At 47.9% G+C, this 24,212-nt stretch overlaps 1 protein-coding gene across 1 annotated transcript in view; it reads left to right on the plus strand.

Moving 5' to 3' along the window:
• The window catches only part of LOC116830902 (acyl-CoA 6-desaturase), a 42,012-nt gene extending 27,418 nt beyond the window's left edge, over window positions 1-14,594 (plus strand). Inside the window, exons 9-12 of the mRNA XM_032790577.2 lie at window positions 3,463-3,559; window positions 5,710-5,789; window positions 7,042-7,167; window positions 9,501-14,594. Coding sequence (XP_032646468.1) covers window positions 3,463-3,559; window positions 5,710-5,789; window positions 7,042-7,167; window positions 9,501-9,552 — 355 coding nt within the window. The 3' untranslated portion in view covers window positions 9,553-14,594. The remainder of the gene's footprint in view (window positions 1-3,462; window positions 3,560-5,709; window positions 5,790-7,041; window positions 7,168-9,500) is intronic.
• The last annotated feature ends 9,618 nt before the right edge of the window (window positions 14,595-24,212 follow it).

Raw genomic sequence — 24,212 nt, forward strand, 5'->3', positions numbered from 1 at the left:
CTACTTTGTTTCAGTTGGATCACAAATGCAACAGTACCAGCTTTTCTCCCAGTAATGTGGTTAATGAAGCATCACCAAGCTTCCTTAAAATTGCTTATTTAAATTTAAGACAATCAGGAAGGAGCCCAAGGAGTTTTATAGAGCAGACCAGCATTCTAATCAGTTATGAAATCTCTCCCTAGCTGCTCTCTCATTGGTCAGAGAAGCCAGAATTCTTATACTGAGTTACCACTTCTACTTAAGTTGTAGTTGCAAGCTCAGATAAAAGCATTTACTTTTGATGTGAGCCCAGGCACTTCTAGTCATCAAGAAGACAGCAAGTTCAGATTGTGCTGATTAAGCTATTTGGCCCATATTATCCTTAAGTTGCTGGATTAAAACACCATTTGAAACAAATATGGTGTATAAAAATTCCTCTAGGCCAACATCAAGACCTTAGAAAAATTCTCAGATCCTTCTTCATGTGCACCACTCTCTTCTTTAATTTTTGTGTGAAATTATTGTTGGTGAAAGGTGCTGGCTAGGCTGGAAGAGTCTGGAGACTGAAGTCCTCTGTTTCTTCAAAGAAGAAGTTCGAAGTTCAGAACAAGGACAGTCCTGCCAAAGTCCCTCTCAACCTTGGCCTAGAGAATAGGCATAAAAAGAGAGTTCAGTTTCCATGGTCTATTCCAGTGGTCTGCAACCTTTTTACACACAAGATCACTTTTTGAATTTAAGTGCAACCCAGGATCTACCCTGCCCCTTCCCTGAAGCCCCAACCCGCTCACTCCATCCCACCTCTCTCTGTTGCTCGCTCTCCCCTACCTTCACTCACTTTCACCGGGCTTTGGCAGGGGGTTGGGATGCAGGGGGGGGTGCGGGGTGGGTGCTCTGGGAGGGATTTTGGATGCAGGAGGGGGCATGGGGCCGGGGCACAGTGTTGGGGTGCAGGACAGGGTACGGGGTGCTGGCTCTGGGAGGGGGTTCAGGGCTGGGGCAGGGGGTTGGGGTGCAGGAGAAGGTTTGAGGGTGCAAGAGGGGGTATGGGGTGCTGGGTCCAGGAGGGAGTCGAGGGGAGGGCTCCCACCAGGCAGCACTTACCTCGGATGGCTCTGGGCGGCAGTGCAGCCAGGCTAAGGCAGGCTCCTTGCCTGCCCCACCCCATACTGCTCCTGGAAGCAGCCAGCATGCCCCGGCAGTCCCAGGTGGGACACATGGCTCCACACACTGCCCCTTCCTGCAAGCACCACCCTTGCAGCTCCGATTGGCATCAGTTCCCTGTTCCCAGCCAGTGGGAGCTCCTAGGGCAGTGCTTGCATGGAGGAGCAGCATGTGGAAACCCCTGCTCACCCACACCTCCAGGGGCCACTTCTGGGAGTGGTGCAGGGCCAGGGCAGGCAGGGAGCCTGCCTTAGCCCCTCTGTGCTACCGGACTTTTAGCAACTGGAGATCACGATTGACTGGCAGAGGCTCCAGGATCAACCAGTCGATTGCAATCAACTGGTTTAGGACTTGAGATGGAAGAATCTCATGCACCGCTAGAGGCTAGGGACTGACTGGCTGAGCAGCAGTTCTGCGGAAAAGGACCTGGGGATTTCAGTGGATGAGAAGCTGGATATAAGTCAGTAGCATGCCCTTGTTGCCAAGAAGGCTAATGGCATATTGGGCAGCATTAGTAGGAGCATTGCCAACAGATCGAGGGAAGTGATTATTCCTCTCTATTTGGCACTGGTGAGGCCACATCTGGAGTATTATGTCCAGTTTTGGACCCCCCAGTACAGAAAGGATGTGGACAAATTGGAGAGAGTCCAGTGGAGGGCAACGAAAATGATCAGGGGGCTGGGGCACATAACTTACGAGTAGAGGCTGAGGGAACTGGACTTGTTTAGTCTGCAGAAGAGAAGAGTGAGGCGGGATTTGATAGCAGCCTTCAACTCCCTGAATGGGAGTTCCAAGGAGGATGGAACTCAGCTGTTCTCAGTGATGGCAGATAACAGAACAGGGAGCAATAGTCTCAGAGTGCAGTGGGGGAGGTCTAGGTTGGATATCAGGAAACACTATTTCACTAGGAGAGTGCTGAAGCCCTGGAATGAGTTACCTAGGGAGGTGGTGGAATCTCTGTCCTTAGAGGTTTTTAAGGCCCTGGCTGGGATGATTTAGTTGGTGTTGGTCCTGCATGGAGCAGGGGGTTGGACTAGATGACCTCCTGAGGTATCTTCCAACCCTAATCTTCTGTGATTCTATGATTCTATGGTTGGTGACCACTGGCCTATTCTATTCTTGATCCCTTTGCTAAGACTGTCAGCCAGAACCTAACAATGGTTGGGGAGGAGGGTGTTGTGAGGAGAACATGAGTCCACCAGGAAACTGAACAGATCAGAAAGGTTCATTCTGAGTGAGTGTTTCTTGGTCAGTTCTTATTTTATCCATACTGGTGGCCCATCCCTGTGTATCACAAACTAAGGGTTTCAGAGTGGCAGCTGTGTTAGTCCATATCAGCAAAAAGAATGAGGAGTACTTGTGGCAACTTAGAGACTAACAAATTTATTTAGGCATAAGCTTTCGTGGGCTAAACCCCACTTCATCGGATGCATGCAGTGGAAAATACAGTAGGAAGATATATATACACAGAGAACATGAAAAAAATGGGTGTTGCCATACCAGCTCTAGTGAGACTAACCAATTAATGCAGAACTGGAATTAATTTGCAAATTGGACACGATTATATTAGGCTTGAATAAAGACTGGGAGTGGATGGGTCATTACACAGAGTAAAAACTGTTTCCCCTTGCTAATTTTTCCCCTACTGTTCCTCACACCTTCTTGTCAACTGTTTGAAATGGGCCATCCTGATTATCACTACAAAAGTTTTTTCTCCTGCTGATAATAGCCCACCTTAATTGATTAGTCTCCTCAGAGTTAGTATGGCAACATTTTTTCATTTTCTCTGTGTATATATATCTTCCTACTATATTTTCCACTGCATGCATCTGTTGAAGTGGGTTTTAGCCCATGAAAGCTTATGTCCAAATAAATGTGTTAGTCTCTAAGGTGCTACAAGTACTCCACAAAGTAAGGGGTGAATCAAAGCTTGTAAAGGCAAAGTAATGTGAAAGAGCAATCCCCCAGTGAGAATGAGAGATCAAGAGAGATAGGCACTAAGGTTAATACAGAAAGGTACCCTGATAATCATATTAACACCTAGACCTAAAATGGACCCCCAACGGAGAAAGAAAAACCTACAGCGGAGCTGATTCCTTCCATTGTCCAGATTCAGAAAGCTTCCTGCTCCCTCGTCTTGGGAAATACTTCCCTAGTATCCTATGCCCCCTCTGTGTACAACATGGCTGCTGCCTGTACACTCCTCTCCCCACTCCCTTTGCTATCACTGTTGGCCTTTCCTGCACTACCCTATATGAGGATGGCAAGCTGCACAGATTATATCCTGATCTGCACTGTGAATGGTTATGCTTCCTTTTGAAGGTTTCTGGAGAGTCACTGGTTTGTGTGGGTCACACAGATGAACCATATTCCAATGGAAATTGACTGTGAGAAGCACAGAGACTGGCTCAGCACTCAGGTAATGCCTGGGATATTAATGTCCCATAATAGGTTAGAAATTCACTTGCCTTTCAGAGAACAGCTGGATTATTGTTGACTACCTGGCCCCAATGTTTAGTTTGAGCCCAGTTTAGCAGTTTCACAACATAATAGTCTGGTGTATCTGTCTAGGACCCTTCCCTCCCACTCACCCACACTCACACACGCACACACACTCTGCTATAGGGAGTAAGGCTGACTATGAGAAGGTGAAAATCCAAATCTGTGTGCTGAATCTGGCCCGTAAATTGATACATTTTGAGAGGCTAATTAAAGCGTTCCTCATTCAGGTCTGGAGAAGTGCAAGGTTCAAGGGGCTTCACAATAACCCTCCTTCATAAGTGTGTTGGCACCTAGGTGTGTTAATCAGAAGTAACTCCATGGAAGTTAATGGGCCAGATCCTCAGGTGTAAATCAGTTTCACTTCTTTGACTTCAGTGGAGATATACAAGACCAACTGAGGATCTGGCCCAATGTCTAACTTTTACTGTTCAGGAATAGTGAATTCTGAACACATCATGTAAAAAGTAGTTGTAGCAGCTGCAATGTCTCAAAATGCCTTCCACAAACTCACCAAACATATACAACCAGAGGAGGAGATACCATGCCTCTTACCTGCAGTGTTCTAAGACTAATTCAGCTCTCACTTGGCCTGTCTCCTCTCCATTATACTGGTGTAAATCAGAAATAGTTCCAATAACATCAGTAGAAAGCGGGTGTAGCTGAGTTGAGTAGGAGATGGATTCTCCTGCATCAAGTTATAGTATCTACTATCTACTGAGGCCGTCAAGGGATAGCTTTCAAAGTCTGGCAGTCACCATCTCTCTCAGGTCCAGATCCAGTAAACGCTTAAGTATTTGCTTAACTTTAAGCATGTAAATAGTCCCACTGTAGTCCGCTACTCATGTGTGTGAAGTGAAGCACATGCTTACCTGTTTTGTTGGATTTGGAGAAAGAGCAAATCTGACACTGATGTGGTTTCAAGCTGAGTTCTTTGGAAACACCTGTTGCTCATGCAGTCACCATGCAGAATTCACTGCACCAGCTTAGCAAGGAAAAGAATGTAAGAGAATTTTAAGAAAGACTATGTAATTGTATGGTCCCGAATCCCAATGGTAGCTATGCCAGCTAAGCAACGTCCCAGCCTGTTGAAACCTCATGCTTCAGGGTTCAGCTGATGACCGGTGTGCAGCTGGGAAACTAATCTTCCTGTTCCCTCCCTTCCATCCCCCACCTTACACGAAGTCATAGTATTACACAGCTGGCTGGATGTACAATGGCCTCCTGTTTTGCCTGGATCTGACGCACTGGGTATAGACTGTGTTGAAGGCAGGATACCAACTAGATGAACGTGAGGCAGTATGGTAACCCCTATGCTGCCTCACACATGCAGTTCACTTTCTGAAACTTGAGAGAATCCCTGATCAAGCCTCGCTTGTGACAGAGACTTGGGTTTGATGCCTTCCAGCCTTCTCTCCTTCCTAGGCTAGTGGAGCCACGAAAGAGGATGTGGTTATTCCCTAAGGAGTGGGGGAGCTGGTCACTCTTCTTTTGGTGCCCCCAGCCTTCTCTGTCAATCTGCCTCTGGCTCAGAAGGGATGGACTTCTCAGGAGCAACTTGCTATTGGAGATAGGGAGGTACTATTATGAAGAACGGAGAGGGATATAAATGAGTGGAAATACCCTGACATCAACCCTGTTATCATGAAGGATTACAGGACAACCTGTAATATGATGTGCTGCACACCTTGGAGCTAGGAGCCATTTCCAAGATAGGCTGAGACTATGAACACCCTAGTAGTTTAACTGGCCTGGCACCATTAGCCTCCTTGCCAGTTACCAACGTGGTCTTCCTGGTCAAAAGCCTGAGGGTGCATCAGAGGAATATACAGTAGGTCAGCAGCAGCCAGATGGGATTGGTCTAGAGGAGTATAGGGAATACAGCCAGTGTAGGAGAAGCGGCATGAGAGAATATTTCATCCAACAGCTTGGTAGTGCGGTAAGATGCACACGCCTGCTTGGTTTGAAGTACCTCCTCTGACTTCTGCAGCATGCAAGAAGAAGAGCCTGCACCAATTGGTTCTAAGCCCAGGCTTCATTAAAATTCACTTTGGCATCTTGTCTTTGCAGTTGGCAGCTACCTGTAATATTGAGCAGTCCTTTTTCAATGACTGGTTCACCGGGCACCTGAACTTCCAAATTGAGCACCAGTGAGTATGGGCCCAAGGGGATGGTAAGAAATCTTATGGACACAACCAAGTCACCACCCTGGCCAGCCAAGGCAGGGCTTGGGGGAGGGGTGCAAGCATTATTGGGTTACAGTAAGCAGGGAAGGAAAAGGGACCTCAGGAACATCACGCATGAAATCAGAAGAAACAACTGCAGTCATCCTCTCATTTCACCACTAAACACAAATATCGTTCACCTGTTGCCACCAGCAAATTCCCCTTTCACCCTCACAATCTTAATTTAGAGTCTGATTCAGGACTCATTGATTAAAATGGCCATTAAATCAGGTCCTTGGGTTCATTTGGTTTGGAGTGTTTCTACTTACTTCAGTAATTCCCTCTGCCTCTTCCCAGCATCTGATTTATGTAGTTTTAGTGCAACTGCATGGGACTATTTGCAGTTCTAGGTACCCTAGTTCAGGAAAGATGTCAAAAGATAAGATCAATTATGCAAAATGCTGTCCATGACAATACAAAAATTAGAGGAGAGATCATATGGAGTAAGACTGAAGGACCCGGACGTTGACTTAGGGAATGAAAGAGAACCCAACAGAGCAGCAGAAGATAATGAGACCACAGGTTCTTTATCTGTTTGTCTAGTCTAAGAACTTCCAGACAATTTAGCTTGTCAATAGACAATTAGTTGTTTTCCAAAGGGATTGCAACTTAAGTTGCAGTGCGGGAGGTCTAGGTTGACTATTAGGAAACACGATTTTACTAGGAGGGTGGTGAAGCACTGGAATGGGTTCCCTAGGGAGATGGTGGAATCTCCATACGTAGAGGTTTTTAAGGTCCGGCTTGACAAAGCCCTGGCTGGGATGATTTAGTTGGGGATTAGTCCTGCTTTGAGCAGGGGGTTGGACTAGATGACCTCCTGAGATCTCTTCCAACCCTAATATTCTATGACAGCAATCTCAGTAGATTAAGTGAGGTTTCCTCACTCCTTATTTTTCTAGCACTACCTGTTTTCTAGCCTGATCTTTCATTCTTTCTAAGTACTTTTTTGTTTTGGGGCATGACAGCAGGAATGGGAATCAATACATTCAATTTTCAAGAGCATTTCTTTAAAGGGAGTACTTCAAAGCTTGGATTTCTCCCTCACGCACTGTTCTGTCTGCCTGTTTTGCTTGGAGAGAAGGAGAGAGTAAATAACCCTAATAGGAGGCTGAAAGAAGTGTCTGTTCCCAGAGGTCTGTTAGGTTTTTCTCAGGCTCTCTCTACTTCTTTATTCAAGCCTGTTTCCCATGATGCCACGAAACAATTACTGCAAGATTGCCCCACTGGTGAAGTCATTGTGCACCAAGTATGGCGTCCACTATGAAGAGAAATCTCTTGGCAAGGCATTCAAAGACATTGTTGGGTAAGAGGCCTTTAATACTACTCATGGGTGTATGAAGCCTACAGTGCCAATGCCAGCCTTCCAGTAATCTCTTGTCTATTTTAATATATAAAGCTCTGTTTCATAGGTACCTGTGCCTAGAGCAGTGGCATCAGAGCTGTAAAATGTTTGTTTGGTGTAGGAGTTATAACATTTTTGCACCAAACTAAAAAGCATCTGGATTTTTACTGTGGAAATGACATGAATGACTTCAGTGGAGTAACAACCATTTCTGAGCCAGATTCCCAGTTGACGTAATGTCAGAGAGAAGAAAAGGACAAAGCTATCTCAAAAACAGCAGGTTCCAGCTCTCTAACCCACAGACTCCTTCTATCCTGGCCCTCAAACAAGGAGAAATCAGAAGTGTCTTGCTCGGTGATTACCAAGTCACCACTGAATTCCCCCAAGAGATGTTGACTCCTTTTTAGCATCTTTTGTACCACGCTATTCAGGTGGCTGGCCCTTTAAGTCAAGTAGCTACAGGTCTAAAGTAGCCATTTTTCACCTGACTATTGCAGACAGCACCTTCTTATTGCTCAGCTGATATTCCCGAAGAAGTGGCACATCCTCAGGATGGGGGAAATAGGTGGACATTAAGACAAAAGGCCCAGATCTTGAGCCACACTGAGTCCTGTTTGTGCCCCTCCAGCAGCAGAGAGGGCACTTCAAAGCACACATACGCTCATGATTTATGTGCTAAAGAAGCAGTTGAGGATTTCTCCACCATTTCAGAATCCTCAGCTGGCAAAGAGTTAGCATCACTGGTTCTGTACCACCTACTCCAACGGGAGCCTGTTTGGGGCGGGAGGGGATGTGGAAACAGCATGCTGCCGTAACAGCCTCTAAAGAACCAATCTAAGCTGGCACACGTTAGTGCAATCTTTAAAAGAATGGAAAAGTGGCAGCAAACCACCTTTGCTCTTCCCCCCTCCCCACCCCCCTTACCCTCAGATGTATCAAGTACTGCTCTGATGCACAGGGGGATTCTGCCACATGTTTCTCAGGTCAGTGGCCACATGGCTATAACATACAAATTCTCTGAAACCATGAAACATGGGTGTTGTCTGAATTGTAACTAGAAGGAGTTCTTGCTGTAGGACATATTGAGCTACTTTCTGGCACTTTGTATTGTCAAAGTTAGACTCACAGTTTGTCAGACCACTCTGTTTTATTAGCACAGCGCCCTGCGAATAACACCCAGATAATGTGAGCACCATGCAAGACATAAACTATCTTATTTATACAAATAAAAGGGCGAGCACTTAACAAGATAACGATGAAGAATCTGATAAGTTTACCTGGGCTAGGCATGCATATCTTATTTCCTTACTAACTATTACTGATATTCTGTTAATGTTTTGCCATTAACACTCTTGTTTATGCCTAATGTTTCTTTTCCTGGCGCCTGTATTTTAACATTTCTTATTTCTGCTTAAAGGTACATACACATTTTTTCAATCCATTCTTATTTTTACAATATAATTCATTTTACTTTCACAGTATGAAGTCCTCCTACTACAGAGGGCAGGGTACATAACACTCTGTGGAAACCTCTGCACGCTCAGAGAGAGACAGATTCAGGTAGCTTCACTCCCCACTGAAGTCAGTGCGCCCACCTGTGGAGTAAGGGGCTGCAGTTCAGTGTCAGTAAGAGTATCACAATCTAGCCCATAGTGTCAGCCCAGCCAAATGCGGCAGCAGCAACCTCCTGTGTACAGTGAGGAAGTGCATGTGGCCCTTGTTTGGGAGAGTAAGAACCAACAATCCTCTCTGTGGAATTCCCTCACATTCACACAGCATCACTTCCAGGCCATACATGGCATCTCCAGCCACCTCGTCTCATTGAGAGGAATATTTGATCCATAATAGCCCAAATCTGTTACATTATCCATGTCTGATTGTCTTCAGAGAGCGGCTGTGGAAGGGAATTGTGTATGAGGGGTGATGCAGAGGAAGAAGAGGGGAATTCTTGCGTTTGTGCAGCTTGTTCTGCAGGGTTAGGCAGGGATAGTTCCAGTGTGTGGAGTTACAATTTGTTTTCTTTTGAGTCAGCTCCTCAGTGGGTGTAAATCAGTGTAATGCCCGTGAAGTCTGTGGAGTTAATCTGATGGACGCTACCTGAGGATTGTGCCCATTGTGTTTTAGTCAAGTTGTGTATGGAGCGAGATAGGCTTTATAGACCCAACGTTCGGGAAGGACTATTGACTTCCTTAGGAATGATGGTTGTATTCAGAAGCAGGCAGCTCCTTGCAGAATGTCTGTTCAGGTAGGCCTGTGAATCCTTCTTCACTAATGCCTCTCTTCTCTTTCCATAGGTCCCTAAAGAAATCTGGAGATCTCTGGTTGGATGCCTACCTCCATAAATGAAACTGCTTCGTAGTGGGGAGGTTCGAGTGATAGGGGAAGGACCGTGTGTTTTTTTGTTTTTTTTTTGTTTTTTGTTGTCAGATTTTCAGCCTATATCTGTGTGCACAGTTGGAGGGGAGTTTCCTGTCTTGTGAAATGCTACAGGGGGTGGGGGGAGGTTTAAGACACCTTTTTAAACCAGAGGGATTTTAAATGTGTTTGGAAGTCTTCAGAAGATGAGTTAAAAGATCCATTTCATACCACCCGGCTGGAAATTGACCAAGCTGAGTGGGGTTTTCTGTTTTGGAGGTGGAGGGTGAGAGAGTGGAGTAGATAACCTGGAGATCAATTTCTTCCCTTCCCTCCCTCTTCCTGAGCCATTCACTTCAGCTTAGCCTCAACCCCCGCACACACAGACACTTGATTCATAAACATGATCAGGCCAGCATCAGAGAGCTTCTGCATCTGTTCCAATATTTACAATCCCAGAAACCCCAATCAGCTTACACCCTTTCCCCCTTTCTAATGCTGGTGCAGAGAAGCAACAGCCCAGGATTGGATTATGGTTAAAAACAAAAACCCCAAAAGCCTATTTGATCACCCACAGAATGGTGAAGTCTCTTGGCTGCGCTGCATGCTGCATCCTCCCTGAAGAACTGGGAGGCACAGCTGTGAGCAGCAGGTGCTGCATTATTAGTCTGTCTGCCTCACTCAGAGCCCTGCTGTGGCTTTGTCTCTCTGTGAGCACAGTGCTGCTTTAGTAAAGGGCACGGCACCAGTCCTAAGCTGAACTCCCGCAGTAGCTTCCTTGGGACTCTGCACAGGCGAAAGTATCCAACTGCATGGGCCTCAGGGCTGGATCGGGCTCCGTGTGTGTTTTTACTACTCACCCGTGTTTTCAGGGGTCTGCAACTCAGCTCTGGGCTGAAACAGGGAGAAAGATTTCACAATCACTTGGTCAGGTTTTCTTTCCATGTGGCCCATTAACGCTGCTGAGATGTCTGCTAACTAATGATACTGTTGATGCGCATAACAAATTGACCTGCCCATTGCAGATGCTTTATTGTGCTCCTCTATAGTTCATAAACTGCCTTGGGCGGGAGGGGTTGCAGCTATTTAACACAAATACAGCAGAGAACCAAGCTACCCTGGTTTTACATTTGGTGTGAAACTTTCCATAGAGCACTGAGAAATGTCTTAAATTGTCTAGACCTATTTTCTGTCTGATACACAGTTACTCAAGAACCATTAATGGCTCTAATGGAGGGTAGTATGACACAGGGCCCCATCCAAAGCCAACTGATAGCAATAGAAAGTCTTCCATAGACCGCAGTTGGCTTTACATTAGGCCCGGAAACTTTAATTTAATACAGTTGAAAGCAAGACAGATGTGACATTCCAGTAACATTAAGGACCAAGGTTTCTGAAAAAGGCCTCTAAACTTCTGCCCATCCCTCATTGCTTGTTCAAATCCCACATTTCCTTGTGCAAAATAGGTATTTTGTCATGCAGTTACCTAACATCAAGTTTACAAGCACATCATTAGGTCCCAATCCCACAACTGAATCTTCCCAAGCAGATCCTATCACCCAGATGATGCTCCACTAAAATCAACAGGACTCTGCCTGCCTGTAGGCAGCTTCAGGACTGAGGCTTGACACTTGAGAAAGTTTAACTCACTTTAGAAACTATCTCCCTGAAGATCAGATTTTACTACACTAAAGCACATAGTGGACATCGTAATTTAACCAATCCACTGATACCTGAAGTTTGTAGGGGACTCTAAATATTTGGGTGATTTTATACACCCTGTTGATTGAAATACTTAAATATCACCACAGGTGGTTAAAATGAAGTTTTATTGTCCTGGTGGTGTTTCAGTTTCAACCAGACCTTGAACACCTTTTATATTGCAGTCCCTGGGGTTCCAGTCTCCAACTGCATAATTAATAGTATCCTTCTGTATTTTGTAATCTTTTTGAAGGAGTTAGTAATGAGTTAGCATGGGATTGTGGAAAACACCCTTGAAACTGCCTTAATCTCAGTCTCTTTTTGATTCAATGAATGTATCTCACTTTCTTTGCTCCAGGAGAGATGAGCACAAACATACTGCAGCATCTGCTTTGCAGTCTTCCAAACAGGCAGCTTGCTTTTCGAGAAGGTTCAGGTACTTTGCTCCTCCAGTTCTTGTTTCCAAAACAAACTCTGAGTTTGGCTGCTGCTTCCTCTGGGCTCTGGCCCTTTGCTCTTTGCTGTCTGTCTTGTTGGAATGTTGTCCATTTGCATGGTAAACGTCCAGAGGAATCTCAGGAGAGTGGTGACCTAACAGACCCATCCCAAACCAGTAGCCTTATTCTAGTCACATGCTTTTGTAGTTGTCATTGATCAGCTTACTGGAGGGACTTGTGTTTTATTAAAATAATAATGCAATTCCAGTAGGACACTCTGCATTGCCAATGCCTGGGAGATGGCAGCTATCACTACTGACAGCTGTAGAACCTCGGAACATTCTAGAAGAGCAATGGGGCTGGGCACCATGCGGAAGGAAGGGCTAGTCCTTAAACAGAACAATTGTTTCATTTGTACTGAGCAACAACAAACAAAATCATAAAGGGAACAAGTAGGGACAGGCAAGTGCCTGATATTGGCTCTTCCCTCTCACCCAGGCGAGCTGGGTGCTTTAGATCAAATTATAGAAACATTCTTGTTCATGGAAAACTCTGAGTCACTAAGACTTGCAAAATAAAAATGATGCCATTTTATAGTTGGGAGAGATTTGAGTGTCGTATTGTTATGTCCACTGAAAGATGAAAGTCCTCTCTCTACAGAGGATCAAGTCACTGACTCCACCATAACTCGCAGGTGTGTTTATCTTACTTTATGTACTAATATAACCCATGCCTGCTGAGTGTGGTGCTCTGTCCCCCTCTAGTTGCAACTAGACCACCTAGAGATTAATGAGTCTGCTACAGCCTTGGCTAAGAGGCATGTGGCTTTTAGCTCATGCAATATAGGTTCATGCATTTCATTGCAGAGGTCCCAAGTTCAGTGCTGACCACTGGGGTCTGTTAGTGTCACACTATCATGCAAACCAAATTCCCTTATGAAAACTGTATGTGTTGGGAACAATGTCAGCTATATCTGTCAATTTTGCCTCTGGGGCCAGCCCCGCTTAATCACCTTTCCAAATGAGCAGTGTTCTCAAAAAGTCCCTCTTTCGCTGGAACTGAGGCCTCTTTTCTCTCCCACCCTCCAACTCCAGACAGTCTTTTATTTAGACAAAGGTGTGTCCAGATGCAACAACTCGATAGAGTGACAAGGTCTCCATGCATACATTGGAGTGAGTCAGGCTGAGCCCTGGTGTAAAGGGATGAATCAGGCTCACTGTATTCAGAGAAGTCAAAAACTTTCATGATGAAATTTGAAATTCTAGTCAACCAGCCTGAAAGGTGTAGAGCAGTTTGCAACCCAGGGCAGCAGAGAGAGATCCTGGCTTTATTGAAGGCTTTGGAATGAAAGCCAAGAACCACTGAAGTGGCCTTTCATGGCTTTGGTCTCAAACCAGCCTAAACTCAGCAATTTTAGCTGAATTTGACTTTGTGTTTGTAGGTTTGAACTTGACACTCAAAGTGAAATTCAGGAGTGCAAACATGGAAACTTAAAACCTAGTTTGCCTAAATCCCCAGAGAACAGCAATCAAGTTCCCCTCCCAGAGCGAGCAAGGGAAAATCTATAATGTTTTCTCTCTTTTGATTATTGTTTTTGAATGAGATACAAGCACACAACAAACTCTAGGACATGCAGGGAGCCTGTTGGGGCTTTCAGGAAACAAGCCTGAGCCATGCCATGGGTGTCTTGGCCTTTGGCAGCATGCAGGCCATTTCTAGAGGCTGTGGGTTGGAGGTAAGCAGCTTGTTTCAGACAGGACAATTGAATGGGTAGACCTGGAGGAACAATCTTTGCTTCCCTCCAGTTAGCAAGGGGCAGGGTGGAAGGTTCCTTGGCAGTTGGAGGGAGAAGGAGTTACCTGCTGAAAGTGGGGCAGGAGCCCTGGGCAGGGAGATGGGGAGTACAGGTGGGAAGGGGGAGGTCATAGGCAGCTGGGGGATGTGTGAGGGGAACAGAGTCAGGGATGTGAGCATGAGGCAGAAAAGAAATCAGCAGGGGAAAGAGGACGAGGAGAGAAGGGAAATCCAGATACTGTCCCACATTCTCTCTCATGTAATTGTTATCTGACCAGATAATGGCTTCGAGGCTGGATTGTGGCTAGCCCTGCATGGGTGCAAGAGAAGGGAGGACACCAGCTCAAGGAGCACTCCCTTTCACAAGGAAGGCGAAGGCTCAGTCTCAATCCTTGATCTCCCTGAGTAAAGACTGGGTGCACCTAATACAAGCAGCAATACTAGACAACCCAAAGAGTTGGGTTTTGGACCTATCCTACTCCCACCTAGTTAGCAGAACAGGGCCAGTGTGGGGGAAGGGGAAGAAAACACACATTGCACCCTTTAAAGGGGTATTTCAATTCTCTCTGAAGTGTGCACTTCCCCAGCACTCTGGGAGACATGCTGGATGAGCCAGCTAGGAAATCTCCTAAAAGCTGTGGGGTAGATACTCAGCAGGCGTAAATCTGTGCCACTCCATTGCTGTCAATAGATCTGTACCAGTTTCCACTGGCTGGGGATCTGGCTCTCCAAGTAAATCCTGACTAGTTAGTCAGTTGTAGTGAGGGGTAAAAAAGGGTCAGGGGACCTACTGCTGAAGATTCATATACCATGGATAACACTGTCCACACAGATCAATAGAGGTCTGTGTCAAAATGCCTCCTTTCTGTAACAAGCTGCTATACATCAGCCATGGCCTCTTCCAACAGCTACTTTTCTAAAAGCCACCCTAACAGAGCCCTAAAATATAGTGTGTGTCTAGAGGTAGTTAAAAAAAAAAAAAGCAACAATTCAAAAATCATCATAGAAAAGCTCCTGATTGTATCATTCTTCAATAAATATTTCAGTAAATCAAAGGAACTATTTTTTCTAATGTATCTACTTCTCAATAAATTCATAACTGTTGACTATACAACTGTTTAACATGGTTTATTCAAAGTCGTTGCTGTCCATAGTGAAACCTGTTGATGTATATGCTTCTCGGGCAGCTGCAGATGTACAAAAACACTGAACGCATGCAACAAGGAAGAGCCATCTAACCTAATGAGGGCATTTTTAGGAAACCCATTGTTGTATTACCTGAATACCAGGACAGCACACCATTCCTTATGTCTGGAGTTGTGTCAAGGATGTGTGTTTAAATCCAGTACTAGCTGGGTTTGAGGTGGGATTTAAGGCTTGTTCACCCAGGGGGGTAATGCGCACTATGGGGTGTGAATTCTAAAGCACTGTGTTGCATGTTAATTGATCTGTATATACCCTGCTGGTGCACATTAAAGTTTCCCCGTGCACTTTGACGTAATGCTCTTTCAGTATGACTTGTGTAAACTTGTGTGATTTAAGGCTGAATCTGGTACATGGTTCAGGACCGTTTTGTTAGTGCTGTTCTTTTTGACTGCTTCCAATTCCAAATCAGAGATGAAGCAGCTTTTTCCTGTTTTGAATCCCGAAACCAGATCCCCAAGTCATAAGAACAGCTGAAGTCCAGACCTGCCTGGGCCTCAGAGGGATTAGGGTTTAAAGTTCAAGTTGTGGCTGTCTGCTTATTACAAATTACCACTTTCTAACTAGCCATATTTAGCAGACATGACTTTTGTGAATGTCTCTGGGGAACCCTCTGTGTTCTATGATAGCCCCAGCCTCTCGCTTTGTGGGGATGAGTTTGTGTGGTGATTATTTGAGCCATTGAAAATAGACATCTCAGCATGCCTTTGTATTAGCGGGTGTAAACCTTGAAGATCAGGAGGGTTCCTTCATCTGTGAATGAACTTGGAGCCACAAAATAGTCTTATGTTTCTAATACAGAAGAAACTATGACAGCCCCTGTTGACAGCTGTGACGAAGTGAGGGATTTTCTTGGGGTTTTCTGTGTTTTCCAGTGGTTTGCATGCACAAGGGGTGGGACTCAGTGTCCCCGGGTGTTACTGGTTTAAGGAGATGAGGCAGGGCCGTCCTTAGCCATAGGCAGAGCAGGCAGCTGCCTAGGACACCACTAGGTTGGGGGCACCGCTCTGCCAGAAGCCCGGACAGACGGGAAGCAGTGGAGCATGTAAGAGCAGGGCTGTTGGGTCCTAGAGAGAGGAATGCAGCACAGTCTGAGGGAGGGGATTGGCTGCTGGGGTCTCTGGGAAGGGGTGGGGGAAGGAACTCACCTGCGAGTGTGACTCCTTCCCCCGGCATGAGGTGAGGCAGGCTCAGCAGCTCTGGCAGTATCCTTTGTTGTCCTCTATAACATCCGTTCTTCTCCCTGCCCCACAGAGCACCCCACTGTTGCAGGCACAGAGGGCGCCCGAGGCAAGCAAAAGTGGTTCGTTGCCCAGAGTGCGTAGCGCCAATGAACACACACCAGGCTGGAGAAGCAAGCAAAGTTTATTTGAGATCTCAAAGCGGTGCAGGGAGACTGACGCCTCAAATCAAGCACCACTACACAAGCGGCTTTTCCCTTTTTATAAGTTATTTTTTCTCTTTCTTCCTTCCCCCCCCCCCTCGTCTTCCTTCCTCCTCCTGTAGCAGTTACGTAAGCACAGGTGCATTAAGTAATCTTGGCCACGGCAGCTCGTTAGTAAGTTTTCCTTCTGCAAGTTATCTTGTCCTTCTGCTAAAGGTGCACTGGCATTATTCACTACTAGCTTAGACGCGGTTATTGAGCTGTGCTGTCAGACTGATAACTTACTGTTACACATTAAATTTCAACAGCTGCTACTTTCTAAGATCAATGTAAGTTCAACCATGGAGGAGCTTTGGTTCACTGAGGCCTAGATTTCTGCCTAGTGACACCACACCACCTTTCTCCCTCCCCCCACGGAGCATACCCTCTCTGCCCCTCCCCTCCCTGGCTGCTTACTGAGGAATGAAAGTGAAAAAGTACTCACTTCCTTGGCAGGCAGGCCAGGATATGGAAAGGTCGCACAGGCCCCGGGCTGGGATAAGCCAGATAGCATGTGCAATCAGGAACAGGGGATTGGGTAAGGGTGAGCAGATGGTCCACTTTTATAGGGACAAGTCCCAATTTGGGATCTTTTTTTTATACAGGTCCTGGTGGCCTATAATAAGAGACAAGCCCCAAAATATTCAGGACTGGGCCTATAAAATCAGAGATATCTGGATCTGGTCACCAGTAGCTGGGGAGACACTCTCCCCCAGAGCGAGCTGCACAGGGCAGGATGAAACTGCGGTGGCTCCATGGTGCCCGTCCCTGAGAACAGAAATAGCTGTGTTAACTTCACCATGGTCGTTGGGCTGGCGGTGGTGCCCATGTGCCGTGTGATTGGAACCTGAGGTTTGCTGCTGCTGTTGCCAACTACTGCACCCGCAAGATGGAATTGGGGTCCCTACAGTTTTCCACCTATCTCCTCCTCTACTAGCAGTTGTTGGGGCCAGCAACTGGGTGAGCCACAAGCATGAAAGCAGTACTGTGGTTGCCGATTTAGATTGTCCGTTTAACAAATTTGTTTGCCAAAAATGACTTGCTAACAATCCTGAATCAAAATTTCAAAATTTTTTTTAAAAAAAAACTCCAATATCTTAGTCAAAAAACAGAAAAAATTAAGTTGTTGACATTTATTTGTGACAAGTTTGGTAATGGGGAAGGGAAGTAGGCCCAAGTTTTCATCAGATAAAACAGAAAATGTTAACTGACTTTCCTACACCCTGATTATTGCCTAATAGAGCCCTCCAACAATGGTAATATGCCATCTCCTTAACTATGTGTATAGAGCAGTGGTTCCCTAAACTTTTAAAACAGCCGACAGCGAACTCCCTTTCACAAAATTGTGAAATGCGCATGGAACCCTCCTCCTAAAAATAAAATATTTCAGGGAATTTAAGTTTAAATTTCCTCAGTGTGAGGGGATGCCGCAACTGCCGCACCGCTCTTCCTGGGCTAGGCTGGGGTTAGGGCTGCCGGCTCCCCGCTGATGGGGCAGGGCTCAGGCTGCCAGCCCCACTTACCTGCTACTACAGGCTGCCAGCACCGGCACAGAGCACTGGGGTTCAAGGCTGCCGGCTCCCTTAGCTGAACCGCCAGGACTTGGCTGTCAGCCCCAACTAGCCCTGCCACTCTCCCTGGGCTTGGGGCTAACCAACCCCGTGCGGAGGGCTGGGGTTTTTGGGCAGCTGGCTCCCATATTGACCACAGAAATCGGGCTGCCCAGCCCAAACTATGCCCAGCTCTGCTTTCCATGGGGCGGCGGTGGTCTACCCGCAACCCGGGTCCCCACCTGCTGTCTCCAAGTGCCTGGGATCCTCTGGCCATCGTTAGTGAAATTATTTCTGGTGAACCCCCTGGTAATGTTCTGCAAACCCCAGGGGTTCACGAAACCCCAGTTTGGGAAACCACTGGTATGAGCAGGGTCAGCCAACCTACGGCACGTGTGCCAAAGGTGGCATGCCAGATGATTTTTGATGCTCTGGGGTTCTGGGGCTGCTGCCCCATTGCCAGCCGAGGTCCCAGCCGCTGGCCCCACTCAGCACCCGCTGCGGCCTGGGGACCTCCAAGGAACCCCCAGGCTGGCAGCAGGCTAAGGCCGGTGGCTGAGACCTCAACTGAGCCACTCAACCCACTATCGGCCTGGGGTTCCATTCACTCAGCTGTCAGCAGGGCTGAGCGGGACCACCTTCAAAGAAATAGGAAACAAGAGCAACTAATGGACAAAGTACAAGAACCTAGAGAGCCTCCTGAAGCACAGTGATAAGTTTGATTTAAATGGACTTGAACTGTACGGAGAATTGAGTACACTGTCATCAGTGTTGCCACATGCAAAATCGATGTGGACATTGTACAGTTTATTCATACAGCAAACTTGTTGATATATAGATCCCCTAATGTGTACATTGCCACTCGTATTCTACTGACAATTTCTGTAACAGTTAGCATCAGGAGAATGCCGTTTCTCAAAACTAAACCTCATTAAAAACTATCTCCGCTCTACAATGAGTCAGGACACTTGACTGCGTCTTGCTATTCTTGCAATCAAAACAAGACATCAGTTTGTCTTGTGGCATACGATACATTTTGTGACGATTTTGCTGCCAAATAAAGCAGAAAGATTGCTTTATAATTAAAAACAAATCCTTATTTCAATACCTCTTCATATAAATTTCCAAAAAAGTTGGTGACAAATAAAAAAAATATATTATTTGCATCATTTTCTGTCAAATTCAGAACATTTTTCTCTGTAGCGTACTTCTTTAGTGCTAGTCCTATCAGCATTACAGTGTGCTTCATTAAGTTAAACTGGTTTAATAACATGCATGTGGCAAGTTTTCAATACTGCTAGCTTATGTTGTGTTTGCTCAGAGCAAGTCAGGCACAGGGCGGCACCAATTTAATAATCCCACCTAGGGCACCATAAATCCTAAGGACGGCCCTGATGGTGAGGGAGAGGGAGTTTGTACTTACAGTTTTGCAGCGCTGGCCGTTACAGCTGTGGTCGTACAGCTGTGTACGGCCAGCGCTGCAGTGTGTCCACACTGACAGCGACCAGCGCTGCAGTGTGTCCACACTTGCACCAGTTGCAGCGCTGTTGTGAGTGGTGCATTGTGGGCAGCTATCCCACAGAGCACCTCGTCCCAATTTGCTGCTGGGGGTTGTGGGAAGGGGACGGAAGGGTGCGGGTCATTCCGCTTCCTGTTCCAACGACCCGTGGTGCATCGCTTCCCTTTTCAGCCGTTTGGTGCCATTGTGATTCTGCAGCGTGTGATTTCAGTAAGAAATGGAGCCCGAGCTGCTTAGGATGTTGCTGATGAATGTTGCCAGCACATCCCGTCTGGCAGTTGATCTATTCCTTATGCTCCAAAGTGACAGTGAGAGCTCAGATGATGAAATAGATGCTGCTGACGCTGCTGACACTAAATTGCTTGTCGCAGTAACGGACGTGCTCTGCAGCGTGGAACGCCACCTTTGGGCTCGGGAAACAAGTACTGAGTGGTGGGATCACATCGTCCTGCAAGTCTGGGATGACGAGCAGTGGCTGCAGAACTTTAGGATGCGAAAAGCCACTTTCATGGGACTGTGTGCTGAGCTCGCCCCAACCCTGCAGCACAAGGACACGAGACTGAGAACTGCCCTGTCAGTGGAGAAGCGGGTGGCTATTGCAGTCTGGAAGCTGGCAACTCCAGACAGCTACCGATCGGTCGCAAACCAGTTTGGAGTGGGAAAGTCAACCGTTGGAATAGTGGTGATGCAAGTTTGCAGGGCCATTAATCGCATCCTGTTCAGACGAACCGTGACTCTGGGGAATGTGCAGGACATTGTGGATGGCTTTGCCCAAATGGGTTTCCCTAACTGTGGAGGGGCAATAGATGGGACGCATATTCCTATTCTGGCACCACCCCACCTGACATCCGAGTACATTAATCGGAAGGGGTATTTCTCAATGGTTCTCCAGGCGCTTGTGGATCACCGTGGGCGTTTCACTGACATTTACACAGGATGGCCTGGAAAGGTGCATGATGCACGCATCTTTCGGAACAGTGGCCTGTTCAGGAAGCTGCAGGCAGGGACTTTTTTCCCAGACCGTAAGATCACAGTGGGGGACGTCGAAATGCCCATTGTGATCCTTGGAGACCCCGCTTACCCGTTAATGCCTTGGCTCATGAAACCGTATACAGGGAAGCTTGACATGAGCAAGGACCGGTTCAACTACAGGCTGAGCCGGTGCAGAATGACCGTGGAGCATGCTTTTGGCCGTTTAAAGGGGAGATGGAGAAGTCTCTACGGGAAGCTGGACGTGGGGGAAAGCAGCATCCCAGCGATTATAACCGCGTGCTGTATCCTCCATAATATTTGTGAAGGGAAGGGTGAAACCTTCATTGACGAATGGACCTCCGAGGTTCACGCCTGGAGGCTGAATTTGAACAGCCAGAGAGCAGGGCGACTAGAGAGGCCCAGCACAGTGCTTCAAGGATAAGGGATGCCTTAAAGGAGCACTTTGAGGCTGAAAGCCAACAGTAATGTTGGGTGCCTTCCACTGCAGTTAAGAGCATTGCTCCAGCAGTTACCTGCAGTGGTTTCATTGATTTGCAGTTCCTATTTTTTACTTGTAGTACACATGTTACAGTTTCTGTAATAATAAACAGTGAATAAAAAGACAAGAAATCCTTTATTAAAAATACAGTACATAAAACAGGAAGGGGGGTACGGTGATTATTTCCCTCCTTGTTCTAGGGCAGTTCTTTGGATGCAGTGGTGGATGCTGTATGCACTTTTTTTATTATTACATTTTAACAAACTTTATAGCCCATTTTGTTTGTTTTCAAATAACTTAATTTTCTTTCTTTTTTTCCATCAATTACTAGGTTTGTTTCTCTTTCTATAAGATGGAGGAGTCAGGAGACTGATCCCGCTCAATGGTGTATAATTTAGTATTATGTGCACTAGGTGTATGGTGGGGAGTCTGATAAAACATAGTATTTGAACACTAACCATTTATTAGTTCTAAGGAACAGAGCCCTCCTGAAATGAGACTCTGTAGGTTGTTTTCTGTCTGATTTATAGATTTCTGCATTCTATTCCCAGATTGATTTCAAGGCTATAATTCTATCCAGATTTTCTACTGATGTCAAAAACACCACCACTGCAGGTAGTGTTTTATAACTAGCATCACAAGAGAAACTAAATTACAGCCCTGCTATCCCATACTGCTATATGTCCTTTGTTTATAATCTCTCTTTCTTTCTGTATATACCTTGTACTTCAGTTTCATGGAAAAAAATGAACTCCAAAATCAATCAGGTTAGCATGATATCTGTTTTTGTCCCTTTCTTCAACCCCTGTGTAAAACAGTAAAAGGCCAAAGTCTGAACTGAAATACATACATGCAGCTTCTATTAAAGCCCCGCTCTCAGCAAGCCCGCTCTCCCGGCCGGAGCGCGGCAAACCCCGCAAGCGCCGCTCTCCCGGCCGGAGCTCCAGCAAGCCCCGCTCTCCCCGGCCGGAGCGCGGCAAACCCCGCAAGCCCCGCTCTCCCGGCCGGAGCTCCAGCAAGCCCCGCTCTCCCGGCCGGAGCGCGGCAGCAAGCGCCGCTCTCCCGGCCGGAGCCCGCAAGCCCGCTCTCCCGGCCGGAAGCTCCAGCGCGCAAACCCCGCTCTCCCCGCAAGCGCCGCTCTCCCGGCGGAGCTCCAGCAAGCAAGCCCGCTCTCCCGGCCGGAGCGCGGCAAACCCCGCAAGCGCCGCTCTCCCGGCCGGGCAAGCTCCAGCAAGCCCCTCTCTCCCGGCCGGAGCGCGGCAAACCCCGCGCCGCTCTCCGGCCGCCGGAGCTCCAGCAAGCCCCGCTCTCCCCGCCGGAGCGCGGCAAACCCCGGCTCTCCCCGCTCTCCCGGCCGGAGCTCCAGCTCCAGCAGCCCCGCCGTCGAGCGCCGGATACCCCCTAAGCCGTCCGCCTCTCCCAGGCCGCTGAGCTCCAGCAAGCCCCTGCCCCTCTCACAGCCGGAGCCGAACGGCAAGCCCTGCCAAGCCACCGACTCTCCCGGCCGGCAGCTCAGCCAGCCCCGCTCTCCCGGCCGGCGAGCGCGGCAAACCCGCAAGCCCCGACTCTCGCCGCGGAGCTCCAGCAGCCCCGCTCTCAACGGCCGACGAGCGCTCGCAAACCCTGCTCTTCCCGCTTCTCCCCGGCCGGAGCTCGGGCAAGCCCCGCTTCTCCTCTCTCCAGCTCTTAAGCCCGAAGCCCAGTGGAGTGTAAAGCCATAGTGCTAAGATAGAGGGCTGAAAAGAATGCTGGTCAGATAGTCCTAATACCCCTGGAGGCCATAAAAATGCTGGGAGGTTCACACCTGTATGACCAGCGCTGCCTATCCACCAGCGTATCGCTGTCTCGCCCTTACACCGCGAAGCAGGACCCATTATGGGCTACAGCCAGCAGCCTGCAAACAGGGAGTTGCCAGCGCTGGCTGATGCTTTTAAAACCCCTAATTGCCAGCGCTTGCTAACCCCTTCCACCAGCCCGCTCACCTGAAGTGTAGACAAGGCACAGGGACCGAGATGGGATACTCAGCGACCCCCAGCCAGTGGCCTAGGGTGGAGACCCCATCGACGTACCTTGACCCGGAGACCCCGGCTCAGGAGACACAGCCGGTTCTGGCCAGTTGGTGGAGGACAATGGGGCTGCCCAGAGGAGAGGACCCCGCGTGACCTCTGACCAGCCGGTTCCAGCCAGAGGAGAGCTTGGAGAGAGAGGAGACCCAGGCCACCTGCTTTACGACTTTTCCTGGAGAGAGAAGACATAACCAGGTGGGCTTGGGGCCGGGATATCAGAGGCCCAGCGGGAAAGCAGTGGGGGCTCTAGGGCTGGAGAGGGGAGCAGGCAGAGCCACCTGGCTGCAGGGGGACTGGAATATGCTGTGAGGCTGAGGCCAGTCTGAGCCTGGATGAGTTTCCTGTGCTGTGTTCAACTCTCAATAAAACCCTCCTGTTTTAGGCTGTTGAGAGTCACTCCGGTCTAGAGACACAGGGTTCGCATCAACCCCTTGGGAGTAAGGGGCCCAGGGGGTCCAGAGCACGTGGACTCCCTGAGGGGGCCCATGGTGAGAGACTGACTGCTAAGGCTCGAGAGGTGCGGCTCCAGGAAGGAGGACGGGCCTGACCCGAGAGAAGGTGGACCCCCGAGAAGGGCTGTCTCATTGAAAGGGCCCCAAGACCACACGGGGCACGAGTGGGCACGATCTGTGAGTCTGTGACAACAGGCCATCCGCCCTGTAACGGTCCTTCTTCTTGTGACTGGCCCTTCTTTCAGGCCAGACTCAATGTCTTTTCCCTCGACTCCCCCATAAATCTCATACCAAGTATAAACTAAAACCATGTCTGCCCTTCTCAGGCTTGACCTTATACCTCTGTTCCTCTTGCTCTGTTCTCCACTGAGCATGTGCAAGGCTTTCTTCCAGGAACCAGCCCCGCCCTTTTATCACCACCAGACCCTGTTCAATCCAAGTGACTGTCCATGTCTCTTCTGGCCTCCAGTTAGATTTTGCTACAAAGGAGAGGATCCCAGGGTCAACTTTTTCACTAGGAAAAATTCTGTTTGTTCAAAGCTTGATCCTGCACTACTTAAGTCAATGGATTTTTGCCACTCACTTCAATCAGAGAAGGATCAAGCTTGTAGACAGCAGCATGATGGGTGATTGAGGCCTTGCTAACTGAGAGCGTGCAGCGCTGTAAACCACCACCAGCGCTGCAACTTACTCACCGTCCACACTTGCAAGGCACATACAGCGCTGCATCTCCCTGCTTGCAGCGCTGGCTGTACTCCTGTCTGCTTGGGGTATAAGGATTGCCAGTGCTGGTGATGCAGCGCTGCTCCACAGTTGGGACCAAAAGTGCTGTAATTGGCTCCGAGGTATTCGGAGGTATCCCAAATGCCTGTTCAGCCACTCTGTCATCAGTTCGCACTCTACTGCTCTGGCCTCAGGTGACCCGCTCTTTAAATGCCCCCAGGAATTTTAAAATCCTTCCTATTTGCTCACCAGGTGTGGAGTGCATCAGTCAGTGAATCTTTCCAGGTGACCATGCCTCACGTGCAACAAGGC

This window comes from Chelonoidis abingdonii, chromosome 4 (assembly GCF_003597395.2).
Source record: "Chelonoidis abingdonii isolate Lonesome George chromosome 4, CheloAbing_2.0, whole genome shotgun sequence".
In the NCBI taxonomy this organism is placed as follows: domain Eukaryota; kingdom Metazoa; phylum Chordata; order Testudines; family Testudinidae; genus Chelonoidis; species Chelonoidis abingdonii.